The following is a 17,544-nucleotide window of genomic DNA, read 5'->3' as shown; positions in this document are numbered from 1 at the left end:
CCATCTGTAGAAAACTCAAGCAAAACCGACACCTCACACTATACCAAAAAGCCAATTAAAACTGAATCAAGGAGCTACAAGTAAAACCAAGAAATATAAACTTCATAAGAGAAAAACTTGGAGGAAAATTCTAGAAGCTTTAATCCATAATGTGAATAATCTACCAAGCATCTTGAAAAACAACCAGGAGAGAATTAAATAGATTCATGGGATCTTCTAAGAGTCAAATCCCTATGCACAGCAAAAACCTTCTCCAACAGGGTGAAGAGGGAAACCCTCAGACTGGGAAAGACTATTTGGTAATGACATGTCTGATAAGGAACTCATATCTAAAATTTATAGATTATTCCAGCACCTTAACAAGGAAAAGATAAACAACCCATTTGCAAAATGAGCACAGAGTATGAATACTTCACCAAATAAGACATTCAGAACAAGCACACAAAGAAATGTTCAAAATCCATAGCTCTAAGAAAGATGCAAATCAAAACCACTATGAGATATCATCTTACCCAGTAACAATAGCAAAGTTCATCAGATTAGCAAACAACAAATGCTGGTGAGGTTGTGGATAGGAAATCTTACTTATTGGTGGTGGGAGTATAAATGGTGCAATCACTATGGAAGGTGGTATGGCGTTTTCTCCAAAAGTTAGAAATAGAAATACCATTTGACCCAGCAATTCCGCTACTAGGAATATACCCTAAAGAAACCAGAGCTGCCATCCAAACAAATATATGCACAACCATGTTTATTGCTGCATTATTCAATATAGAAAAGAGATGGAAGGAATTCAAGTGCTCATCAACAAATAGTAAAACCATGGTATATTTACCCAATGGAATACTATACAGCACTGAAAACAAGGAACTCATTAAGTACTACACAAAATGGGTGACCTTGGAGGACATTATGCTGAGTGAAATATCTCAGTCACAAAAGGACAAACCCTGCATAATGCCACTATTGTAAAACAGAACTGAAATGGGGTTTGGAAGTAAATCAAGAAAAGAGGAGATAAATAATGAACACTGTATTGGAACAGATGAGAACTGTTTAAAAGGAATATATGATTAGGCATTACCTGTATGACAACAGTCCGGAAAAAGAGGTGCATAGCAAAGTTTACTGAGAGAAGGGTGGGAGGGGGAGGAAATCATGCAACATTGAATGTGTGTGTGTGTGTGTGTGTGTGTGTGTGTGTGTGTGTGTGAGAGAGAGAGAGAGAGAGCGAGAGAATTGGGAGGGAAGTAAGGAGTAAAATGTGCAACAATCAGTGAATGAATTTCCAACTTTTCTGTTAACTTTCTTTAAAAATCACAATTCAAAAAAAGAAAGAAAAAAATCCAACAAAACACATGCACTGCCACTACTTTCTAAGCAGATTGTAATACCATCTTGCTGAGGAAGAAATATCTGAACACTTGCCCTGAGAGATTTTTAACTCATTCCAACCTCTTGCCAAGAGGCCTGACAATGTCATTTCTTGTTCAGCATGCAATGGGCCAGGCCAAGCTAAGGCCCAGTAGATTGGATATCATTCAGCAACCTTACTGTGGCTCTCTCCTCCAGAAACAGAAGGGCAAAGGCCTGGTATCAGGAGCCAGAGCATTTCAGCCTGGCCAGCGACCTCAACAGAAATTTGGCTTGGTTTAAAAAAGCAGAAGGTTCAGAGCTGTCCTTGAAGCTATAGAAAGAACAAGAAATTAATAAGGAATGAAAACTCTGGAAGAAGCTGTATATGCACATTAAACAGGAATCTTCCTAGTTCTCCTTTTCTGAGAAGACCAAATTCCCTCAGTTAAGAAGGTTGGGCTATGGATTCCATGCACATTATTGGATCAAGAGTGATCCTGATACTCTATTGCTATAGGGAGCTCTAGTGGTTAGAAAGATGGGCAATTTCCTCACATTGTAGTGAAGATTCATTTCCCTATTATCAACTACAAGTAGGAATAGGAATTCAGATTGATGCTTCAGAATCCACACTTCAAAAGTCTGTGGATTTACAGAACAGAAATCCCCATTTCACTTGAGTAAGCTAGGACAAGAAAAGGACCACTTGTTATAGTAAAACTGAAATAGTACACTCCTATCTCCTTATTCCATTAATTTTAACTAGAAGAGAAGCTGTGGCTTGTAGTAAATAAACACAAACATGCAACAGTTTTACCTTCAAAAAATGCCCATGTCTCTCTCTTTTTCTCAAAGGATGAATCTTCAGAAGCTTTATGGGAAATCACTGTAAAATAAAAAAAATTTAAAAAATATATATCATGAAGTGCAGCCACTCCCTGGCCTATCTGTGTACTGTATTGGCTGGGGCACTCTTAACTTTATGAAATAGTTTTCACATTTGTAAAATTGAATTCCCAATATATGAAAAGTGTGAGCATGGGAGACATGGAATTCGTTGTCTATGTTTAAAAGTCAGTAAATGACAAAGCCAGATTCCAAACAGTTCAACAAAAGCCCCAAATGCTTCCTATCCTTTCAAAATAAAATTCCCCAGTCAGAGCACCAGGAACCAAAACATTATTTTTTTCCAGTTCAAGGGGAGTATTTTTAAAATGTAGTGTACACGTGTCAGAATTCCTAGATAGAGAAGCCAGGTCACTGGATTACTCAAGATCTTGAGAACTGTTCTCCATTCAAGACAGCTTCATTCAGCATGCATCTGATTTTGATATGATTTTGTTCTCTTTCAGTCAGTAGTTTATTACTGGATTTATAGTGTCTATAGTGCCCTAAGGTCTAGAATTATTTTTGGAGGAACATTCTTCTAAGTTATACAGCACTCCTTTGTCAATTTTCTGCACTGAGGTAATCTGGGTTTACTGTGATGCTGAACTTTGTGCCATTGAGGGGGTCAAATGCCATAATGGCTGCCCATGGTGGGCAGTGTTTGGTGGAGCTCCCAGTTTAAGACAAGTTTGGAAGCAGAAGTGACATCCACTTCTTAAAACACATGCCGCTGGAAACTCTATGAACTTAGAGAAATGAAGATAGTTACAGAAAGGCTTCAGTCCTTTTGTTTATAGGGTTGCTATGAGTCATGCTCAACTCGACGGCAATCAACACAGTAACTTTTAATAAGCAAGAAGACACAGAATTGAACTTGAACCTTGAATATTATGAGACTTCTAGAAATATAAAAATGTTTCTACACAATGCAAAAACATAAAATTCAACCTCAGAGCCAAAGTGAAGTATTATGGAATGAATTATGGAATTGTGATTATAGTATTATGATAGAACTTTCTGTGATAATGGAAATGTTTTCTTCCTAAACTGCCTAATATGGTAGTCTATGGTCACATATGACTGTCGTTTGAAACATGGCTGTTATAGTTAAGGAACTGAATTGGTCATTTTATGTTATCTACATGAAATAGCTACATGTGATTTTGTTGGTTTTGAGTGTCATCAAGTCAGTTCCCCTCATTCTAACACTGTGCACAACAGAGCAAAATGCTTATTGTTCCTGTGCCATCTCACAGTCATGTCAGTGACTGAGTTAGTGAAATCACTATTGTACAATTTGGCTCATTGTTCATCCACAGGAATAGATTCCTCCAGATAACACGTGCAAAGCATGTGAGACAAAATCTCACCATCTTTGTTTTTGACAAGCATTCTGACTGCACATTTTCCAAGAGAGATGTGAGTGTTCTACTTGGAATTCCATGGCACGCTAAAAATTCTTCACCAACACCAAAATTCACAAGCATCAATTCTTCAGCAGTCTTTCTTAGTCATTGTCCACTTTTCATATGCATATTACACAGTTGAAAATGCCATGGCCTGGGTCAGGGTCACTTAATTCATCGAAGTGACATCTTTGTTCTTTATTATTTAAAAGAGGTCCTTTGCAGCAGATCTGTCCAGTGAAAGATGTCTAATTTCTTAACTGCTTCAATGTAAAATTAAATTCTTGACACATTAAATCTCTTCTCTATTAATTATGCTATTGCTTATTCATGCAGTTATCAAAATTTTTGCTTTGTTTGTGTTGAAGTGTAATCCATACTGAAGACTGTATGTAGTCTTTGCTCTTTAGCAGAGTTTCAAGTCCTCTCCACATTCAGCAAGCAAGGTCGTGTGTCATCTGCATATTGAAGGTTATTCATGAATCTTTCTCGTGGCTCACTTTATCAAATTATTTACTCATCAAACATGTTAAATGAGTACAATGAAAGGATGCTATCTTGACAAGCATGTTTCACTATTATAAACCAGTTGTTCTGTTTGAACGACTACTTCTTGTGCGGGTTCCACATGAGCACAATTGAGTGCTCTGGAATTCCCGTTCTTTGCAATGACATATTTTGTTATTATTCACAGAGTTGGGTGTTTTTGCCCAGTCAACAAAACACATTTCTGGTATTTTCTACTTTCAGTCAAAATTTATCTGATAACAGGAATAATACCTATAATTCTATGTCCTTTCTCAATATGTCTTAAGTTTCTGGCAATTTCTTGTTAATGCACTGAGTCATCCATTTTTAAGCTAGTTTCAGCAATATTTTTATATTGTTTGATAATTTCTGATTCTCCCGGATTGCCTTTCTTTAGGTAAGCATAATTCTTCCAGTTAATTTGCCTGAAAGGTCTCTTCTAATTTCTTGGCATTAGAAGAGTAGTTTATGCGAGTGTTGCATCTGTTTGTGGAAACATTTAAGTTTGATTCTATTAATTCCCGAAAACGTCTATTTTTTAAATATCTTTTCAGTGTGGATTGGACTTCTTTAAATGCTATTTGTTCTTGAATACATGTTATCAACTAAAATGGCTGAACATTAAACAATTCTTTGGTACAGTGAGTTTGCATATTCCTTCCCAATATCTTTTAAGGTTTCTGGCCTATGGACACCTCCAGTCAAGTTCAAGTCTTGACTATTTTCTTTATTTATTTCAGGTTGAAAATGCCCATCATACTATTCCTTACTGGCTTTCTAACTCTTGGTTACTTAATCATCTTGAGCTGCTCTTTTACGTCTTCAGTTCAACTCTCTTATATCATCATTTCTTACATTAGCTTTAGCATCACTATGTTTTTTAGCAAGTTTTATAGCCTGTTCAGATATTTTGATTTTTTGTGACTTTTTTCTTTTTAATGACCTTTTGCTTACTAATATAGTACCCTTAATGTCATCCCACAACTCATCTGGTCTTCTGTCATTGTTGTTGTTGCTGTTATGTGCTGTCGCGTTGCTTGCGACTCATAGCGACCCTGTGTACAACAGCTCTAAACTCTCCTCTGTCCTGTGCCAATCTCACTGTCTCTGACACACTCATCCCGATTGCCCCAGTCACCAAATCAATCCATCTCCCAGAGGGCCTTCCCCTCCTGCGCCTTCCCTCCACCCTCCCAAGCATGATGTCTTTCTCCAAGGACCGGTTTCTCCTTAGAACATGACCAAAGTATGTCATTAGTATTCAATATATCAAATGTATTCTTGAGATGGATTCTAAAGTCAGGTTGGATATATTAAAGATTTTACTATGACTCTTGTGAGCTTGTTTTCATTTTATCCAGCTTCAACTGAACTTGCATATGAGAAATGATATTGATCATCTCCTTTGTCTTTTTCTACAAATGTAGTCCATTTGAATACTGTGTATTCCAACAACAAGGTATGTTTTATTGTTGTTGTTGTTATGAACCATTGAAGTAGAAAGGTCTCCTTATATGAACTTGTATTGCTTTTCAGATACTGTTACATACCCAGGAGGAAAATGCACAGCTATTTCTCATAGAGCAGCTAGTATATTTGGGTTGGCAGTGCAAGTCTTTAACACTAAGTCACCAGATATGTTCACCATTTATGTTACTCAAAACAGAATTTGCAAGGAATAAGAGCTCATCTTGCAAAATTCTATCAGGTGATCTCTGACCTTGTTTCTATCATTAAAGCCAGATTTCCCAACTATGATCCTTCGTTTTTGTTTCCAATTTTCACATTTCAATTACCAGAAAAACATATTGGTTGTATATTTGATCAACTTTAAACTAGAAATCTTTTTATAGTTTATAGAAATCTTCATTTTCTTCATCTTTGGCTTTAGTAGTAAGTACATATATTTAAATATTAGTCATATTAACAGGATTTCTTGTATGTGTAATGATATTATTCTATTACTGACAGCATTATACTTGAGGATATGTCACCAAATGTACTTGAATCCAATGAATGTGGTTATCATTCTCCTTTAATCTGTCATTCCCAGAATGTTGTTGTTGCTAAGTACCTTCTAGTCGAGTATACTTCATAGCAAGCAAGCCTTTGAAAAGCCAACCTGAATCCTGCTCTATCATACGCCATCCTCATCATCTTTGAGACACGAGAGCCCATTGCTGAAGTCACAATGTTAACTCATCTCCTCCTTCACTAACCCTCCATCTTTCCAATCATGATGGCCCTTTCCAAGGAATAGCCTTACCTATCTACATACCTAAACTTTGAAAGACAAAGAAGCACTCTGGCATCACCATTTCCAGGATATATATATTTGAAGGTTTTTATTTGCAGTCCATGGGATATTCAGTACCTTTCTCCACCATCACAACTCAAAAGCATCAATTGTTCTTCTGTCATCCTTATTCATTGTCTAGTTCTTTTATGTGTAACAAGTAATTGAGAAGACTATGGCCTGAATTAGGCACATGTTAGTCTTCAAATTAACGTCATTGCTCTTCAGTATTTTGGAGTGGTCCCTGATAGCAGGTTTTTCCAATGCAGTACTTCTCCTGATTTCCTTGACTGCTGGTTTCAAGGGTGATGATTGTTAATCCAACAAGATTAAATCATTGACAGCTTCAATCTTTTCTCCATCTATCATAATGTTGACTGTTGGGCCTGTGCTGAGGATTTTTGTCTTCTTAATGTTGAGATGTAATCCATACTGAAGGCTATAGCTTGATCTTCTGCAGCAAGCGTTTCATAATTTTCTCACTTTCAGAAGGCAAATTTGTGTCATCAGCATAATGCAGGTTGTTTATGAGTCCTTCTCCAATCCTGATACTACATTCTTCTTCATGAAATCTGACTTCATGAATTATTTGTTAAGCATACAGTTTGAATATGCATGGAGAAAAGATATAACACTTACATACACTCTTCCTGACTGGACAACACTGTGGAATCTCAGGTCCACCTCAAACTCTGAACTAGAATCACTTTTAAAACAAAATCTTCTGAGTGAATATTAACGTTTGAGAATCACTGATACATACTGCCTGGTGAAAATACTATCATGCATGACATTTGCAGGTTGTATGATTTGGGCAAGTTTCCTACTTTGCAAAACCAGAGTGATACTAATCCCTACACACAGGGTAGGAATTCCTAAATGGCACAAATAATTAAGTGTCAATTTCTTAACCAAAAGGTCAGTAGTTGAAATCTAAGCAGAGGCACCTCAGAAATAGGACTTGATCTGCCTTTGAAAATTCACATCCTTGAAAATGCCATGGAGTACAATCCAACGCATCATGCTTGGAGTCACCATGAGTTATAAGCAACTCAATGGCAAATAATTACAACAGTCTAAAGTATGTGGGGGGATTCAATTAATCAGTATATATAAAATGTCTGAGACCTATTAATCCATTCTTGTGTGAATGTTTGTGTGTGTGTTTTATGGCGATTTTAATGAAAGTTTATAGAGAACTTGGATTTTCATTCATTCATTCATTATTACACATTTTCCTCCCTGCCACCCCCCAAGTTTGCTTTTCTCTTTGAAAAAAAAATTCTTTCAATGTTGAACAATTCCCCACTCCCATCCCAGTCCACTCTATCATGCAGCTCTTATTCTGGACTGTTATCATACAAATAATACTTAATCATATATTTCTTTTAAGCAGTTCTTTCCCTTGTCTGAGGGGATAAATAGTAAGTCATTCTTATCTGTGAGGATTCAGGGAGATTTTCCTCCCCTTTATTGTTGTTTTTATGTGCCGTCAAGTCACCTGCAACTCATAGAGATTCTCTGTACAACAGCTCTGAACTCTGCTCTATCCTAAGCCAACCTTATTGTCTCTGACACACCTACTCTCATTACCCCAGTTACTGAGTCAATCTATATTATCCAGGGTCTTCCTCTCTTGCACTGTCATTCCACCCTCCCAAGCATAATGTCCCTCTCTAAGGACTGGTCCCTCCTTGCAACATGCCAAAAGTATGTCAGATGGAGCCTCAGAATCCTTGCCTCCAAGGAGCATAATGGTTTCACCTTTTCCAGGATGAAACTGTTTATTCTTTTAGCAGGTCATGATATATTCAATACTCTTCTCCAGCACCACAGCTCAAAGGCATCAATTCTCCTTCTATCATCCTTAGTCATTGTCCAGCTTCCTGATACGTAGCAAGTAATTGCAAAGACCATGGCACACCTTACTCTCCAGACTGACTTCACTTCTCCTCAGTACTCTGGAGATATACCTGACAACAGACTTTGCCAATGCAATTCATCACTCTGGCCTTTCCCAACTCAGGCGATTTCATCCACACTGCCAGAAGTCCAGTGAGCAGCTTCTAAGAGTTAAATAGTTTTGGAGGCTAAGAGCAACCACCAGGAGACTCCACTTTGGTCTTTCCCAAATCAGGTAATTCCCTACATTAGACATTTGAATTTCCAGTGTCTAGTTCGGCTCTGTGTGGTCAGCCTCTTGCCTTAGAATGTGAATCTTCAGTTGTCCAAATCATTAACAAAAAAGAGTGCCCATTTTTGTGACTAGGTATTCACAGCCCATGCATGCTACTATTCTTATGGGAAAGGCAATAATTCAGTACCTTGAAATCGTTTTTTCCCCCTAAGATTTACAAGGACAGAAATTGTGAAACCTTAGATTCATCCAATTGCAATATCTTTTGCCTGTGTAGAACATATCTGAAAGTAAATTTATTTTAGATCTATGTATGGATAGACACAAATACTGGGGAAAAAATAAATTGGGAGTCTAAACTAAAGGAGCTCAAAGCAACGATAAGAAAGCTATGGCCTAGTCAGCAGGGAGCTGTGCTATCAACACAAATGTGGGCAGTTTGAATCTATCAGCTACTTCGTGGCAGAAAGATGGTCAATTTTCTTTCATGAAATTTAAACCCACTGGAGGATCAGATATGAGACAGTTCCAACTCAATAGCAATGAGTTTGAATTTTTTGAAGTGATTATCAAAAAGATGGTGCAGAGGTGACAACATTTAGTTCCATTCTATGTGTGGTCACCATTAGTTGGAACCATCTCAACTGTAACTAACAACAAGCAAGTAATTAGTGCGTGCTATGAATTTCCCTGTGAAGATTCAAGTGTATATTATGGGAGAATACAGCAACTTTGTTTTGCTTGAAATGCTTAACAATAACATTCATAATCTTATCTGTTCCTGCAAAGAATGGTCTTCACACAGACTTTGTCAGAATTTCAGGAATTTTCCCAAGGCTTGGTTGTAACTCTTCTGTTTCAGCTACTAATCCTTTGTTACTCCAAACAAGGACTTTTCATAGAGTAAGTGAGTGTCATCTTTTAATATCTGCCCCTCCTTCCACAGCAGGCCCATCTTTCTATTACAATGTTGCGAGGGTCAGTCTGTAGAGGTTGAATGGAAAATGACACACGTGGTAGATGTAATGAGGTGCATATTTGTTTGGCTAGACCAAGGAAGAAGTGGCCAATTTTTAACCATAGATGACAATCCTCCTGAAATAAAATGCAAATTCTTGATCAAAAGAGCATTTATAATGTTTTCCAATGAATTTTATCTTCTTTGCACCCTAAGTAATTTTTATCTCACTTTGTAGACCACTTAGACTCACAGATAGCTGGGAAGAAGTCATAAGTTACTGCTTCTTCATAGGCATTATTTCAGTAGAGCTGAGTCTTCACCTTGAACAGTCGAGTTCTCACCCAAACTCTTCAAAGAGGAAAATTCTAACATTGGGTCAGTATTTAACCACTGGGCTGTCTTGATGGGTCATGGGAGATGGGAGGGGATCATCCCTCAGCACCTGAGTCCCCGAGATGGAGGACATGGGATGTTCATCCCTCCCAGCATTACTCTTCCACCTCTACCAGCTACCCACATTTCCAGGAGGGTATACAGTGAGTGATCTAGGTAAGTGTTCCTTTGCATTGGAGAATGAGGTAAGGCAGCTTCTGCTCCTGTTCCACAAACTTGCTCTGACTGATTTTGCACAACTAGCCATGTGAGAGGCAGATTGTTTTGGCAGCCATCAGAAACATGGTCACCAGCAAGCAGAAGAATGGTCACTAGACAGATGAAGCATGGCTAGTTCTCCTCTCCACAGAAACCCACAGGAGACCACTGATGGTCACTCACCTCATCCATTCTTCTCTGCCCAGGTACATGACAGTAGGAGTAGCAAGGATTCAACTATCTCTGACCATGGGATGTGTATCTCTAGGGACCCTGTTGGAACTGAGATTGGTTGTACAAGTGATCTGGGAGCAGAAGAAGGCTAATTGAGCCTCAAGGTCAAACTATATCTCTTAATACAGCTATCTCATAAATAGAATATTTGGATTTTTGTTTGATCTCATGCCTGTTTATCAACTGGTTTAGGGCTTACTGTGGAAAAGGGAAGAGAAGACCATCAGAAGTTCAGGGCTGACTGAGGTCTTCCTGCTTACAGGCCCTGTGGGGAGCACCTATCTGACTATTGGTGGCACAGATGACTGAACAGTGGTCACTCCTGAGCTCACCTGCTAGTTATTGTTAGGTGCCATCTAGTCAAACACAGTATCTAGGACAAGAAAAATTAGTCTAAAATATTGGGTGAAAATGCTGAAGGATCAAAGAGTCTTGGAGAATGCAGTCAGAGGTGCCTTAGACAAACTGAACTTATCAGGATCTAGTCTGCATGAAGCTGGTTGGAAAGAATCAATAGACAATTCCCCTTTGATTAGACCTTTGGGAAAACCATTTCTCAGAGAGGTATGAAAACTGACAGCCTTGATTACAGCCTGAAAAGGAAGCCTCTAACACTTGGAAGATGCACTCCAAGACCCCACCCCAAGAGCTGTCTGAACACCAAGAGAACTCTATTCTGCATGGTCTCTATTCTCCAAGGATGCAGACACCCTCCCGTTAGAATAGAGCTTGTGTTGAAGGATTGGCCCACACTTCCAGAGGAGAAACCTAATGATTTGGAGAAGCTTGATGAAGGCTCCTTTTCTCTCACTTCTTTCCCACCTACTTGTAAATGCACTCAATTCCTTTAACAAAGAAAACTATACTTGAAGTTTAAGTTGTAACTAAGGCATTGAAAAACAATGAAGAATTCATGAAACACTGCACAACATGGGTGAGTCTACAAAATGCTATGCTGAGTGAAAAAACTCAATCACAAAAGGATGAATACTGTGTTTACAGCTATAAGTTAGAGAAAGGGTTATGTACAAAAGAAGCCATCGAGTATAGATACCAGGAAGAGAAGGTAGGAGTATAAAACTGATAGGCAATAAGCACATATTAGGATGAAAGAAGGAAAGGACAATGTGCAATGAATGGTGGATCAGACTGCTGTGTCATGACTGGTGCATGAATGATGGATTAGGAAAAAAAACCAGGCTTTGTAAAATTTCACTCAAATCACAATTAAAGAACATAAAATTGTAACTGAGGGCAGTAATGATCCCATCCTATGGTATAATTCCTTTTCTTTTTTAATTGTGATTGTAACAAAATCTTACAGAAAAGTTGGATTTTCACTCATTTGTTGTTACACATTTTTCTCCCTACCCTGTCTCCATTGTATAATTCTTGTCTTCTATGCAGGAGATGGGGTATGACTCCCAGTCAAACTGACATGTTGTATTGATGCTAAACAGGTTTTAGCAGAGATTATAGGCTGATAGTGACTGGAAAGAAAGGCCTTCCCATCTATTGCTGAAAGCCTGCCAACAGAAACCCTGTGGATCACAGTGATCCACATCACAACCAGTCATGGGACAATACTGACCAGGCAGTGTCTGGTTCCCCTGTACACGAGGGCTGCCAGCAGTCAGGGTCTGATCGAGGCAGCTAGCCACAGCAACAAACTGTAAACACCAAAAGTGACCACCATAAACAACAAACTGTAACACCATAAATGAGGTGTACATTTCTGGCTATGAAAGTCTTCCCAAATGTAGATTGTAATGGAAAGAAAGACAAAGACCCTGACATATAGAGGGAATGGGAAGGCAATAGGGAGCAGTGGCAAGTGTTGTTCAGTGCGCTGAGTCAACTACAATAGATGGGAACCTTGTCCTCCTCTCAATCCTCAACATGCTTAAGATCATTGTTGCTGTCAGTGTGGCAATCTATGTCATTGAAGGTCTACCTTTCTTTCACTTGACCCTCTACTATTCCCTGCAGCATGTTTTTTTTCAAGAAATGGCCTCTCCTAACAACATGCAGAAAGTATGTGAGATGGAGTTTCACATCCTTGCCTCTCAGCAGAAACCTGGTTACACTTCTTCAAAAGAACATTTATTTCTTCCTTTGAAAGTCCATGAAAAGTAGACACTAAGTTTGGGAGACAAGCATTCTTCTTACTTCTACTTCTACTGCAGGTCCCACTAGACTAAAATGTTCTCCCAGATTCCATAGTCCCTGATGTCACAGCCCACAGACAGTTTTTAAAGCTTAGGTGTGCAGAGATAGTAACTGGGATCCTACTAAGATGCAGATTCATAGGCATTGATCCTGGTTCTAGGAATTCCTCTGGCTCCAGGAATTTGCATGAGGACTAGTACTTGCAGAGAGTTCTGAACCAGAAAGTTCCAGAAGAACATGCTGAGAAGCTGTGCTTTGGATACTGGAAAGAGGTTCAAGTCCTGAGAGGCTAGAGCCTTGGCATATTCTCCCTTTCAGTTCTATGGGGTCCCAGAACTCAAAGACAAAGAGCAAAAGCCTCTTCCACCTAATCCAGGGAAAACATATGTAAGAAGTAAGCCTGTCACAAAAGTGAATTCCAGAAGGCAACTTTGTAGAGTAAGTTTCTACAGGAAAATATAAAGTGAAAATCAACTTTTTTCAAATCAGTTCTTCCCCAAAGCACAGGAATCTCTGCAATGCAGGGCTAGAAGGACTGATATACATCCCTGAGTGATCATTCTCCAAACTTGTAATGTAGACAGACTCAGTGTCCCTTTCCAGAGAGGCCTCATTGTACATCACTTCCTATTTAAACCTTCCCTCGCCTGGTTCTGTGTGTCCACGTCAAGAGAAGCACTGTTGAGCACTAAGTGCTTTCCTCAACTAACCCTTTCATGTGCCTGCCATGCTGAGGGGAGCTGGGCTGGAATCTGATTTCTTCACATGCTAAAGTTCTCATGGCATAAACAAAAACAAAAACAAAAACAAAAACAAACAAACAAAAAACCCAACCAAAAAAAAAGTTCTCATGGCATACAGGACACAACATCACTATTTTGAATGGCTGGCTAGCTGGGATGTATGTGATTATCGTTTTGATGGGGGAAGACCTCCCAAAGTTAATTTACTTTCAGCCTCTGGGCTGTATGCCTGGAGTCTGCTATGATATGCTTTATGGCCTCTGAGATTTCTGCAGAATGAAAGAAGGAAGTCTCAAGACCTTAAGCAGTAGAGAATTCTTAAGGTCTTCCAAGTTCAAAGAAGAGAATCATCAGGCATTGGTTCCCCAGTGGAAGTGCCTTTGTGTTTCCACCAAAGAGATGAAGAAATGTGGGTTCAGGCAGCATCTTGCATGGATCCATAAGGAGAAAAATCTAAGGAGACTGGCAGAGGTTAGTGGTATGAAAGTGAACAAACAAACAAAAAAATAACCTTAAACAAAATAAAGACAACATCACCTTTGCTCCAAATGTAAAAACTCATTAACTCAGTTCATTTCCCTTGTTGGTTATGATGGCAAAGTTTCCCAAATTTGGGGAGAAACATTAACAAGTAGATGTCCCTGCTATTTATAACTAGATAGGCACTCCCAGAGGAAAGAATGACAAGCTCAGAGACAGAGACCATCTCTGTTTCAGCTCTCAGCAGCCTCCATTGCTTTCTTTCCCCTTTTCCTCTGAGAGGCAGGCCAACAACAGCCTCCTTTGGGGCTCATACAAAGCCACATATGTGAGCAGGACCTCTGCATGAACTGCATGGAATAGCTGATGAGAAATAGAAAAGTTCTGGCTTTTTCTATCTTAAAGAGCTCTTCCTCTTTGCATTTAAAGACAAATTCTAGGAAACAAAACCAAAAACAAATAAATAAGCAAGCAAGCAAGCAAAAAAAAAAAAAATTCAAGGCACTCCCAGTTCTCACATGGCAGTGTGAACTTTACACTCTGGGACTCAGCTAAAAAAAGGCCATTCTTATGTCCCAAAATAGTGATTAGGAAACATTAAAACTTAGAGCTTAGTAGCCAGCCCTCTCCAAATACAGCTATGGAATGAATCTGTGCATTTGTTTCCTATCATACTCCATTCCTTGTTATCATTTTAATCTAGAACTTAATAAAAGAGTTTGGGTCACTCACTCATTTTTCGCAAGCCCCTCCTGAGTGTCATCTGGTCTAAGAATGCACTTAAGAATCCAGAAGTGTTCCTGGTATCAAGGTGCTGGGCCAGGTCACCTTTTCAGTCATTCCTTTTACTTCTGTCAGCCCCTGCCTCCAATAATTGCAAACATACGTCCACCTTCATTGTATCTTTGGTTAATTCTTCTTTTCCCACTTTCACATTGAGTTCAGAATGCCCCTGAGACTGGAGTAGCATGTCCCATGTCCACATACTATGGCACAGGTAAGATCTCATGTCCTCTGTGTGATCTTCTTCTATTTACTTTACCCAGGAGGCTATGTCCTAGTCTGTCTCTTATTAGCATGCCCCCTTTATCTCATATCAGCTTTATTATTGTTGTTGTTGTTATGTACCATCAAGTCGACTGTGACTCATCGCATCCCTGTATCCTAGTGCTTTTGAGTCAGATCCAACTCAAAGCAAACTTCTTCAAAGCAATCTTCAGGTTTCCCAGGCTGCAAATCTTTACAGGAGGAGACTTCCTACCTTTATCCTGTAGAGTAGCTGATACAGTAAAATGGCTGTTGAAATGAAGGTAAGTACAAGGATGAACTCTTTCCAAGAGATATACATTCCAGTTATCAATATATTCCCTTTGAATGGCTGGACCTGTAGACACCTTAAACATCATGATGTGTGCTTGCCTAATTAAGCAGCAAAACTAAATGTTTAGTACATCTCATTCCTAATTATCTATTTCATGTCTCGAGAGAAAAAGAAATTATTTGGTTAATTTTTTCTACTGAAACTTGAAGCTTCAATTCCCTGTGATAGTAATTTCAGAGGCAACTATTAAATTCCATTTAACATTTTAGGGTTAAATAGATGATATACAATGTAACCTTTGCCCCAAGCACTTTTATGCTAGATTTTTTTTTCCAGTTTCCTTTTCTGGTCCCTATAGTTTTAAAGCTTACATAATTTTAAATCAAGTAATGGAGAGGAACATCATGTTTGGCAGAGTGGAGGGGAGGCGAAGGAGAGGAAGACCTTTGATGAGATGGATCGATTCTGTGACTGGAGAGGTGGGAATAAGTGCATTTGAGATGGCTAGGTTGGCACAGGATAGAAGAACGTATAGAGCTCTTGTACATAGGGTAGCTATGAGTTGCAAGCGACTCGATGGCACATAACAACAACAAGAAGAATGATTTATTTTGCCAAAATTTTATATTTGAGGTTAGAGTGAAACAGTGATTAAATTTCAAGAGATAGCCTTTGCAAATATCTTCTATTATTAGTAGTTTCATGGCTGATAAAGGCATCTTTACCCTTAAGTATGAAGATTAACTTAGGGGAAAGAATATTAAATGGCTTCTAAGTCTGCAGATTGCAGAATTGGGCTCCAGGATCCTCTGAGAAGAACTTTTAATGAGGTCTTCTGAGTTGAAGCTGTTACACCCCAATGAAGAGTAGCCTAATGTGACAGCCTCATTCTTACAAAAACTGACTGAGACTCATAGTCCCCAAAGGAAAACTCATATGACACCTTTAGGTTGCTGCTTCCAAGCTGTCCTATTCTGAAGCCCAATTGCTACATTGGACATGCACATCTAGGATTGCAAAGAGGTCTGTCCTTGACTCTCAGCCTCAACCTGAAAACTCCCTGTGGCACTTGAAGAAGCAGCCAAATTTTGAGACTACTGCAGCCTCCCTGTACTCAGCTGGGCCCTCCTTGTGCTTTAGCAGATCTGAGAGTGTGCATGTCTTAGAAGAAGCAATAAAATTATTGACATCTGAGGATAACAAACGTTCAAGAGGCTTGTACCTTGTTATTCCAATATAGATTCATTTTTCAAGGAGATTGAAATGGAAATTGACAAGTTTACTCAGAAGGAAAAGAAATTCCAAATAAGCAAAGCACTTCTGAAAAACAAAATTAAATGGGATACATAGCAAATCCTACTGTTGTTGTTGTGTGTGGTTGAGTTGTTTGTGACTCATAGTGACCCTATGTACAACAGCTCTGAACTTTGCTCTACTCTGAGCCAACCTTATTGTCTCTGACACATCTATACCCATTAATCCAGTCACTAAGTCAGTCCATCTCATCCAGGGTCTTCCTCTCTTGCATTGCCCCTCCACTCTCCCAAGCATGAAGTCCCTCTCCAAGAACTGGTCCTTCCAGGCAACATGCTCAAAGTATGTCTGACAAAGCTTCAGAATCCTTGCCTCCAGGGAGCAGCCTGGTTTCACCCTCTCCAGGATGAAATTGTTTGTTCTCCTCACAAGTCATGGTATATTCAATACTCTTCTTCAAAACCACAACTCAAAGGCACCAATTATCCTATCATTCCAAGTCACTGTTCGGACTTCTGATGTATAGTATGTAATTGTGAGTACCTTGGCCTGTATCAGGTTCACCTTAGTCTCCAGAATGACATTGTTGTTCTTCAGTATTCTAGAGAGGTGCCTGACAGTAAAACGTACTACACAGCTGTAATAACAAAAACAAAAACGACATGATACTGGAACAATGAACGACATATAGCAATGGAATAGAACCAATAACTGAGAAACTAAGTCATCTATTTATGATCAACTGATATTCGACAAGGAAACATAACCTATCAAATGGAGAAATGATAACTTCAACTAATAGTGCTTGCAAAATTGGACTGCAGAAAGCTGAAACAGGATCCATATCTTAAACTATACACAAAAATCAACTCAAGGTGGCTCAAAAACATACAGGTAAAGCCAAAAACGGTAAATATCATGAGAGACAAAATGTGACCAAGCTTAGAAGGCCTAGCTTATGGTATAAAGATGCTGACAAATACAGCCAGAAATGCACAGTCTAGAAAGGATAAAATTGATCAAAGGGACTTTCTAAAGATTAAATCCCTGTGTGCATAGAAAAAATTTTTCCAACAGGGTGAAAAGAAAATCTACTGACTGGGAAAAACCATTTGGTGATATCATCTCAGACAAGTGTCTTATAAAAAGAATTTACAGAATCCTATAGGGCCTCCAGAAG

General features: G+C 38.9%; 1 protein-coding gene across 1 annotated transcript in view; it reads right to left on the bottom strand.

Annotated features, from left to right (window-relative positions):
- The window catches only part of VSTM4 (V-set and transmembrane domain containing 4), a 315,580-nt gene that overhangs the window by 209,550 nt on the left and 88,486 nt on the right, over window positions 1–17,544 (bottom strand). The window contains 1 exon segment of the mRNA XM_006897731.1: window positions 2,174–2,242. Within this exon segment, the coding sequence (XP_006897793.1) occupies window positions 2,174–2,242 (69 nt within the window).

The sequence above is a fragment of the Elephantulus edwardii genome, unplaced genomic scaffold (assembly GCF_000299155.1).
Source record: "Elephantulus edwardii isolate Elephantulus edwardi_28Jun2011 unplaced genomic scaffold, EleEdw1.0 scaffold00213, whole genome shotgun sequence".
NCBI lineage: Eukaryota > Metazoa > Chordata > Mammalia > Macroscelidea > Macroscelididae > Elephantulus > Elephantulus edwardii.
Note: the sequence above shows the minus strand (reverse complement) of the source record. Positions and strands in the feature narration are given on the sequence as shown.